The sequence below is a fragment of the Myotis yumanensis genome, unplaced genomic scaffold (assembly GCF_028538775.1).
Source record: "Myotis yumanensis isolate MYYU_CA2020_CCGP unplaced genomic scaffold, mMyoYum1.0.hap1 SCAF_10, whole genome shotgun sequence".
NCBI classification, from domain to species: domain Eukaryota; kingdom Metazoa; phylum Chordata; class Mammalia; order Chiroptera; family Vespertilionidae; genus Myotis; species Myotis yumanensis.
Genome location: NW_027223761.1, coordinates 1,412,153 through 1,420,962, shown reverse-complemented (window position 1 = coordinate 1,420,962; position 8,810 = coordinate 1,412,153). Strand labels below are relative to the sequence as shown.

At 69.7% G+C, this 8,810-nt stretch overlaps 2 protein-coding genes across 2 annotated transcripts in view; both read left to right on the top strand.

Moving 5' to 3' along the window:
- CDHR5 (cadherin related family member 5) overlaps window positions 1-4,892 on the top strand; it is a 5,416-nt gene extending 524 nt beyond the window's left edge. The window contains exons 2-13 of the mRNA XM_070426271.1: window positions 470-579; window positions 680-781; window positions 876-986; window positions 1,072-1,242; window positions 1,785-1,875; window positions 2,010-2,107; window positions 2,208-2,408; window positions 2,510-2,623; window positions 2,698-2,782; window positions 2,871-3,425; window positions 3,910-4,091; window positions 4,300-4,892. Coding sequence (XP_070282372.1) covers window positions 470-579; window positions 680-781; window positions 876-986; window positions 1,072-1,242; window positions 1,785-1,875; window positions 2,010-2,107; window positions 2,208-2,408; window positions 2,510-2,623; window positions 2,698-2,782; window positions 2,871-3,425; window positions 3,910-4,091; window positions 4,300-4,803 — 2,324 coding nt within the window. The 3' untranslated portion in view covers window positions 4,804-4,892. The remainder of the gene's footprint in view (window positions 1-469; window positions 580-679; window positions 782-875; window positions 987-1,071; window positions 1,243-1,784; window positions 1,876-2,009; window positions 2,108-2,207; window positions 2,409-2,509; window positions 2,624-2,697; window positions 2,783-2,870; window positions 3,426-3,909; window positions 4,092-4,299) is intronic.
- Window positions 4,893-5,502: 610 nt separating this feature from the next.
- IRF7 (interferon regulatory factor 7) lies at window positions 5,503-8,502 on the top strand. The gene is made up of 10 exons (XM_070427159.1): window positions 5,503-5,582; window positions 5,725-6,100; window positions 6,180-6,342; window positions 6,438-6,645; window positions 6,890-6,948; window positions 7,036-7,246; window positions 7,352-7,438; window positions 7,510-7,998; window positions 8,080-8,198; window positions 8,293-8,502. The coding sequence occupies exons 2-10, from the start codon at window positions 6,081-6,083 to the stop codon at window positions 8,455-8,457; spliced, it is 1,521 nt and encodes a 506-aa protein (XP_070283260.1). The 5' UTR covers window positions 5,503-5,582; window positions 5,725-6,080; the 3' UTR covers window positions 8,458-8,502.
- Window positions 8,503-8,810: the final 308 nt, after the last annotated feature.

Below are 8,810 nucleotides of genomic sequence, written 5' to 3'. Positions count from 1 at the left end.
AGCTCAGCTGCGAGCCGCGCCCCACCCACCTCACAGCGCCCACCTGCGCAGAGCTCAGGGTGTCTCCTCTAAAACGTAAGGGCGCCTCTTCTTGGCATAACACCCGCAAGGGCCGGCGCTCTGCACACGGGGCAGAGACGCTCGCCGCCGCCGTGGTCACAGGGCGTCTCTAGGCCCCAGGCTGCTCATGCAGCCCCTTCAAGTGCCGGGCTCCCCGCGCCCGGCTCCCCGCGCCCGGCTCCCCGCGCTCTCTCTCTGATTCACAACGGGAGGAACTGTCCTGCCTGTCCTCGCGGGATTTGGCTGGCTGCGCCCCCCTCCCCTGCGTTATTTCCCCTGCTGGGCACTGGGCACCCACAGTGTTTCACAAGTGGGGGGGGTCTGGGCCCTGCGGAGCAGAGCTGTCCTGTGCCGTCTCCGCGCCCGGAGAGCAGGGCCACCTGCACGCGGGGGAAGAGGGGGCGCTGACCACCGCCTGTCCACCAGGTGAGCCGGCTGAATGTCTTTGTGACCGTGCTGGACGTCAACGACAACCCTCCCGTGTTCCCCTTCAAGGTCAAAACAAAGAAGGTGCCCGAGGTGAGTGCGAGGCGGGGAGGGGGCTGTTGGGGGCCTTGGCCTGGGGATGGGTCCCCGGGGGTCACAGGCGTGGCCAGACCAACCCCTCTCTGTCCCCCAGGACACGAAAGTGAACACCACTGTCATCCCCCAAGAGGAGCTGGCGGCCAGGGACCTTGACAAAAATGACGTCTTGTTCTATACCCTCCAGGAAGTGACTCCGGTCAGCACCCCTCCCTCCCCTGCTCCCTCCTTCCCAGGCGCCCCTGCCCCCCCCCCCCCCCAGCCTCCCAGGGTCTCAGCTCTGCCCCCCTCAGGGTGCTGGGAGCGTCTTCTCCCTGATGGGCACAAACTTCCCTGCCCTGCGGCTGGACCAGCCCCTGGACTTCGACAGGAGTCCGAAGATGACCCTGCAGCTGCGTGTGCGGGTGAGCAGGCCCTGCCCCGGTCCCTCCTGGCCCCACCGACCGGCCCCAGCCCGGCTCCAGGCTGACTGTGGGGCTCGGGTCGCAGGACACCCAGAACGAGAGCGCTGTGCCCAGCCACAGCGCCACGGCCACCCTGGTCCTGGAGGTGCAGCCCGTGGACCGGCGGCCGCCCTGGTTCCTGCCCTGCCTCTACTCAGACCTTCACATCTGCGTCCAAGCCCAGTACCACGGGGCCATCCCCACAGGCCACAAACTGGTACTGGGGGGAGGGCGGGGGGCGCGTGGGCTGGGTGCCCTGGGGCCAAATTAAATCATGATTTTTAAACAGCTGTGAGCATTGTTTTGTAAACCAATCTTGTCTAACCCTCTGCCCGTGAGTGTTGAGCCACGCCTCTGAAATGAGAATGAAGTGGACAGGGCCCAGCTGTCCTGGGGCAGAGCCAGACCCAATGGGGCGGGGGGGGGGGGGTGTGCTGGTGGGCCCTGAGGGGCTGCCTATCCCTGCTCCTGCCCCGAGGGGTGCACAGAGGCACCGGAGGGGGTCCAGAACCTTCCCTCGAGCTGCCCGTCCCCAGGGGTGCCACCTTCTGAGACACCCATCGCTCAGGCCAATCCCATGTCTTTGGGCAAGATGACTCATTACCAACGGGTCCATGAGGGCATCGTGGGTCATCCTGCGGAGGACAGGCCCCTCCCGGGGCGTGGAAGGGCGGGGTGTTCCAGGCACTGTGAGGGGAGGGGAGGGGCTGAGCTGGAGCCTTCACACCAGCCCAGGGACTCTCCTCCCCATCCCCACAGCCAGCCCCTCTCACCCTGCGACCTGGGCCCATCTATGCCGTGGACGGGGATCGGGGCATCAACCAGCGGATCATCTACAGCATCCTGAGGGGTGAGTGAGCCCGGCCCCAGCGTCTCTCCACTTAGCACCCGACCCAGACCCACCCCCACGCGGGCAGAGCCGACTGGGACCCTGGACCGCCGGCCTCTGGAGGGGGCCGGCCCAACCCTCCTGCATCCCCCCAGGAAATGAGGATGGCACTTTTGTCATCAACGCCGACTCGGGCAACCTCACCATGGCCAGGAGCGTCCCCAGTCCCAAGACCTTCCTCTTGCTGGTCAAGGTGGGTGCCCAGGCCAGGTCCCCAGGCCCCTCCCTGAGCCCCAGGGCGCAGGACTCGCCCTGCAAGGACTCACTGGTCACTGCTGCCCCCCCACCCCCAGGGTGAGCAGGAGGACCGGGCCCGGTACTCAGTGACCCAGGTCACCGTAGAGGCCCGTGCCGCCGCCGGGAGCTTGCCCCGGTTCCCGCAGAGCCTGTACCGTGGCGCCGTGCCTCTGGGCTCTGGTGTGGGCGTGGCCGTCAAGGATGCAGCGGACCCCTCCCAGCCCCTGAGGATCCAGGCCCAGGACCCCGAGTTCCCAGTAGGTGCCGCCCGGTCCCTGGGCGGGCCTGGCCTCCCCTCTGGGGTTGTTGGGGGCCATGGGGGCAGCCTGGGCCCAGCGCTCACTGGGGCTGTATCCAGGACCTCAACTCGGCCATCACTTACCAAATCACCAACAACTCCGACTTCCGGATGGACGGGGAGGCGGTGCTGACGGCCACCCCGCTGGGGCAGGCCGGCGTCTTCTATGCGGAGGTGAGGAGCCGCAGCACCTGAGGGGCGGGGTCCGGGGGGGGATCTCAGAGGGACAAGCCCCCTTCCCTCCCTAGGTGCAGGCCAAGAACACGGTGACAGCAGGCACAGCGACCACAGTGGTGGAGATCCAGGTCTCTGAGCAGGGGCCGCCCCCCACAGGTGAGTCACCGCCTGGTGACCTCAGGGAGGGATCTTGCTGGGGCCTGCTGGGGACAGAGGCAAGCGGAGCTGTGTCCCCGGCCCCCAGGCCCCCCAGGTTCCCCAACACCCCCAGAGACTGGAAGAACAACCCGGCCCTCAAGCAGCTCTACTTCGGAAGCCCCCAGGCCCCCCGAGCCTTCTCAGGGACCCTCCACGACCAGCTCTGGGGGGAGCATAGGCTCGCACCCCACCTCAGGCACCTCTACTCCGGAACCCCCCAGGCCCCCCGAGCCTTCTCAGGGACCCTCCACGACCAGCTCTGGGGGGAGCATAGGCTCGCACCCCACCTCAGGCACCTCTACTCCAGAACCTCCCAGGCCCCCCAAACCTTCTCAGGGACCCTCCACGACCAGCTCTGGGGGGAGCACAGGCCCGCACCCCACCTCAGGCACCTCTACTCCGGAAGCCCCCAGGCCCCCCGAGCCTTCTCAGGGACCCTCCACGACCAGCTCTGGGGGGAGCATGGGCCCACATCCCCCCTCAGGCACAACTCTGAAGCCACCTGCCTTGTCTACGCCTGGGGGCCCCTCGAGTGTGGGAACCAGCACCTCCCCCTCATCAGCCTCATCTAGTGGGGGCTCACAACAGACCTCAAAGCCAGGTACCTCCCAAAAGTGCCCAGGGCCCAGCAGAACCCCTCACCCTCAGTTGCACCCCCGGGCCCTGGAGTTACCCATGTTCCCTGACCATGAGGCTGGGTGATCCTGGGAATCACTGTAGGGCCTGCCCCGCCCCGCCCCGCCCCGCCCTGCCCCAGGTTGGACCAGCAGGGCTATGTAGACTGAAATCCAAAGGGGGGAGCCCTGGGGAGGAAACTGGGGTGTGTGTGTGTGTGGGGGGGGCGGGCCAGAAGCCACAGTTCCCAGGCCGCCCACCCCACTGGCCCAGCACTGTCCTCGCCTCCCACCTGGACCCTCCCTTCAGCAGCCTGGCCCCCGGGGTCCCTGGGAACACAGCCTCTGGGGGCAGGAGAGCTGGGGGGCGGGAGGCGCTGGCCTGGCCTGTCCCAGGGCGTCTGAGCCTCACCACGCTGGTAAGGGAAGTGCCTGGCTGAGCTGACAGAGGGGCGGTGGTGTGGCCTGCAGGCTCCACTGGGACTGGAGGCACCGGGGACGGTGGCCACACAGACCAGCGCTTCTCAGCTGTGGAGATGGGGGTCCTGGGCGGGGTGCTGGGCTCCCTGCTGCTCCTGGCGCTCCTGGCCCTGGTGATCCTCTTGCACAAACACTACGGCCCCTGGTTCCAGTGCTGCTCCAGCAAAGCCCTGGTGAGTCGGGGTGCAGGCGGGCAGGCGAGGGGGGCGCAGAGAGGAGAGGAGATGAACAGATGGGCTGCAGACCAAGGATGGGGGTGGGGGGAGAGCAGAGGACACGGGAGGGACTAGCGGGGACCCTTGTCTCTGGGGAGGGTGGGGGACGGGGTCTGCGCCCAGGCCCAGGGTCCCTGCTGATGCCCGGCTCCCGCCTCCTCCCCAGGAGGCCCAGCCCTACGGCTTCGACAACAAGGCCTTCCTCCCCGACGACGACCGCGAGCCCAGCTGGGCGCCGGCCCCCAGCCCCGTCCCCAGCGGCGGCACCCCAGCCGAGGTCCCGCCCGCGCCCCCGGTGCCCCCTCCGCCCACGCCCCCGTTGCCCGCGCCTCCCGCGCCCCCCTCCTCGCCGTCCCCCAGCCGAGCCCCCGAGTCCCCCGCGGCGGCCCGGGACGAGGGCGGGCCCGCGGGCGTGAGGTCCATCCTGACCAAGGAGCGGCGGCCCGAGGGCGGCTACAAGGCCGTGTGGTTCGGCGAGAACATCGGGGCAGAGGCCGACGTGGTGGTGCTCAACGCGCCCGTCTCGGACGCGGACGGCGCCGGCGACTCCGGCAGCGACTCCGACTCCGGCAGCGAAGGCGGCGACGGCAGCGGCGACGAGGGCGCGGACGCAGGACCTGGCTGGGCACCCAGCGCCGATGCGCCAGGCACCGACTCCACCTACATCTAGCGCCCCGGGGGGGCGGCCGCCCACACCCCCCTCCACCCCCACCCCGCCCCCTGCCCCCCGCACTGCGCGGAATAAAGTGTCACTTCGAATCCCCGGCGGCGCGTCCGTGGCTGGGCCCCAGTTGGCGCGCGGGGGCGGGGGCGGGGGCGGCGGGCCCCGGGGCGCGGGGGCGGGGCGGGGGGTGCAGGGCGATCCCTCCCGCAGCTGCGGGGCCTCCCAGGTCCCGGCCCCCTAGCGGCCAGTTTCCCCTCCCGGGGCTCCCGGGGCACCCAGGCCGAGCGGGACGCCTCCACTGGGGAGCCCCCTCTCCACTCGACGGGGCGACTCTTGGACTGGAGGAGGCTCAGGAGCCCCCTCGGGAGCACAGACCCGGGACGTTTGGGGGCACAGCCTGTGCCCTGTGGGTGGGGTCCAGCGGGGCAGTAAACACAGTGGCCTCGGGTGCGGGTGGGGCGCCGCCCGGTGTGGCAGGAGCCAGGAGCAGTGGCTAGGCCGGGGCGGGGGATGGCGGGTGGGACCCCTGCGCCCCTCCGCAACCCCCACCCGCAAGTGGGGTCTGCCCCGCACGCTCGGCGCGCACACACCGCGCCCTCCCTGCCCACACGGTACAGTGGCCGCAGCACGTGACGCCTGCGCCGGCCACAGGCTCCGCGGGGCCCGCCCCGGCCCGCCCCCCCGCGCCCCGCCCCCGGCCCGCCCCCCACCTTCCCAGCATAAAAACGCGGGCTCCCGGCCCTTCGTTGAGACGAAATTTCCCGTCCCGGCGGCTCCGGTTCCAGGTATGCGGGACCCCTGCCCATGTGGAGCCGGAGGGGCAGCTCCCGGTTGGAGGTGGAGGCGGGGATGGCCGAGCCCGGCGGGAGCGGAGGCGCCGGCCTCGCGGCCGCGGGTGCTTAGGTTTCGTTTCGTTTCGTTTCCCAGCGGCGCAGGGCTTCGCGGTTTCGCTTTCCCCGCGCGTCCCTCCAGCGGAGGTGCCCCCGTCTCCAGGGTCCAGCCTGCGCACCCCAGGCCGGGACGCTGGCTCAACTCCTGTGACTTCACGTGTGCGCGCCGCCACACCCGCACTCACAGCCCGGCCACCTTTGCCGAGAAACCCGCACCTCGGCACCGTCGTGGCCATAAGCCCTCCACCCACATCTGTGACCCCCGCACCTGTGACAGCGGGGCCACACCTGTGACGCCGGCCACGCGCCTGTGGCCGCCCACGAGCAGCCCTTCCCTCCCCGGTGGGCACACCCGCTTGCCACCCCTGACCACAGACCCTCGCAGCGGGAGCCATGGCCGCTGACCCCGAGAGGTGAGAGCCTGGCCCGCCTCCCAGGCGCCCGACCCCGCGCACAGGCCGCGCCCTGACCCGCCGGCTGCTCCGCCCGCAGGGGGGCCCCGCGCGTGCTGTTCGCAGACTGGCTCCTGGGCGAGGTCAGCAGCGGCCGCTACGAGGGTCTGCGGTGGCTGGACGCGGCCCGCACTCGCTTCCGCGTGCCCTGGAAGCACTTCGCGCGGAAGGACCTGGGCGAGGCTGACGCCGGCATCTTCAAGGTGGGACCCGAGGCGGCCCAGGGTGCGAGGGCTGGCGGGCTGGCGGGCTGGCCTGCCGGTCGCCCCGGGCCCACACCCTCGGTCTCCCTCCCCAGGCCTGGGCGCTGGCGCGCGGCAGGTGGCCGCCCAGCGGAGGCGCAGGTGACCTGCCGGCCCCCGAGGGCCAGCTCCTGGCGGCCTGGAAAACCAACTTCCGCTGTGCCCTGCGCAGCACCAAGCGCTTCGTGTTGCTGCACGACAACTCGGGAGACCCCACCGACCCGCACAAAGTGTTCACGCTCAGCTCCGAGGAGGGATGCGGAGGTGGGACGTGGGGAGGCTGCCGGGCAGAGGGAGGGTCCCCGCGGTGCTGGGACTTTGTTCTGTTCGGGGGCAGCCCCGGCGAGGTCAGATCTGTGGTTTTAGAAATTGGTCTGGGAGAGGATGGTGCCAGGTTGGAGGGGGTCGTGGGGAGGCTGATGGGAGGGGGCTATTGGGACTAGGGAAGGGGGGCAGGGACCAGCTTCGTGTCTCAGGTCCCAGTGCTGCCCCCCCAACTCTCCCTCAGGAAGTCCAGGCATTGGCCAGGGGGACCACAAGGCTCTTGAAGATGCCCCACCCACCAGGGTAAGGCTGCTCTGCCTTCCTGGCTCCCGGGGGGTGTGCCACCTCCTGGGCTGTGGGCTGCTCTGCCAGCACTGTCTTCCCCTGCAGGGGGCGCTCCCTGGGCCATGCCTGGCAGGAGATGCTGGCGAGAGTCCTGGGCCTGGACCAGCCAGGTGGAGCCCGGTGCCCGGCGCCCCCAGCCCCCTCGTGAGCCTGGCTGCCTGCACCGAGGACCTCCTGCTGGAGGCCCTGCAGCAGAGCCGCCTGGAGCAACTGCTGGAGGCTCAGGCGGCGGACCCAGTCCTTCCGGAGGCCTGTGGTGAGGGAGGGGCTGAATGGCGGTGCCATGCCAAGGGGAGGGGCGGTCCAACAGGGCTGGTGCCCGCCAGTGAAGCCAGTACAGCTGTTCCCCTGCCGCCCTCAGGCCCAGAGCTGCCTACCAGGAAACTGGAACTTTCATGGGCTGTGGAGGCCCCCAGATCCAGGTCACAGCCCCAGGCCCAGATGACAGGTGAGGAGCCAGGGAATGAGTGGAAGAGGGAGGGGCTGGGAGCAGGTGCCAGCTCAGGCCTTCTTCCCCAGACGCAGGTCCAGCCCCCAAGGCCTGGCAGCCCCTACCTGAGGCGGAGCCCTGCACCCCACTGGTGGGGGCCCCCTGCCCACAGCTCGGCCTGCACGCAGAGCCCAGCCTGGGGGCCCTGCACGTGACCATCATGTACAAGGGCCGCACGGTGCTGCAGGAGACGGTCGAGCGCCCCAGCTGCATGCTCCTGTACGGCCCCCCTGGCTTTGCTGTCCAGGCCCCGGAGGCCCAGCTGGTGGCCTTCCCCTGCCCCGCCCAGCTCCCCGACCAGAAGCAGCTCCACTACACGGAGAAGCTGCTCCAGCACGTGGCGCCCGGGCTGCGGCTCCAGCTCCGCAGGACGGGGCTGTGGGCCCAGCGCCTGGGCAAATGTAAGGTCTACTGGGAGGTGGGCAGCCACCTGGGCTCCAACAGCCCCTCGGCCCCCGCCTGCCTGCTGGAGCGGAACCGCGACACCTGCATATTCGACTTTGGCACCTTCTTCCGAGGTCAGTGGTGCCCACTCTGGGATGAAAGTCCTTCCCGCCCTCCTGTCCCGGGCCCTCCACTCACCAAGCCCCACCCTGCAGAGCTGATGGAATTCCAGGCCCGCAGGCGCCAGGACTCCCCACACTACACTGTCTACCTGGGCTTCGGGCAGGACCTGTCGGCCAGGAGGCCCAAGGAGAGGAACCTGGTCCTGGTGAAGGTGAGGGCAGGGTCCTGCCGGGGAGGGCCCCCCCCCCCCCCCCCCCCCCCCCCCCCCCGCAGCCCCGACCGGGCTGACTGCATCCTCCCTGCAGCTGGAGCCGTGGCTGTGCCAGGCGTCCCTGGAGCGCGTGCAGAGGGAGGGCGCATCCTCCCTGGACAGCAGCAGCCTGGGCCTCTGCCTGTCCAGCTTCAACAGCCTGTACGAGGACCTGGAGCACTTCCTGGATTACTTCATGGAGGTGGAGCAGCCAGCCTAGGCCACCACGGGCCGCCCTGACCCAATAAAGAGAGCTACGAGCTGGTGCTGGTGTCCTGTCTGGTGGCTGGTGGTTGGGCCAGGGAGGGGGTGATCCCCCACAGGCACAATGAAGACCCTCTCGCGCACACTTAGCGTTATAGAGGCCGTTACGCTCCCTGGGCACAGCAGGGAGTGTGGCACCTGGGCTTCCTTAGTGGCCAATAGCCGCCCTGTGCTGTACCCAAGGCCCAGCCCAGCCCCTAAGTCCGCCACGCTGCCCTCTGAGAGGCCTCGGAGTTGGATGAACACTTGAGCCATATTTGTATTACATTACCAGCTAAGAAAGCGGGGGTTCCCTAAATTAGAGACAGG

Coding starts and splice junctions, on each gene's coding strand:
- IRF7 (XM_070427159.1), top strand. CDS start 6,081: ATGGCCGCTGACCCCGAGAG. Junction 6,101..6,179: donor ATGGCCGCTGACCCCGAGAG/GTGAGAGCCTGG, acceptor CTCCGCCCGCAG/GGGGGCCCCGCGCGTGCTGT. Junction 6,646..6,889: donor CTCCGAGGAGGGATGCGGAG/GTGGGACGTGGG, acceptor ACTCTCCCTCAG/GAAGTCCAGGCATTGGCCAG.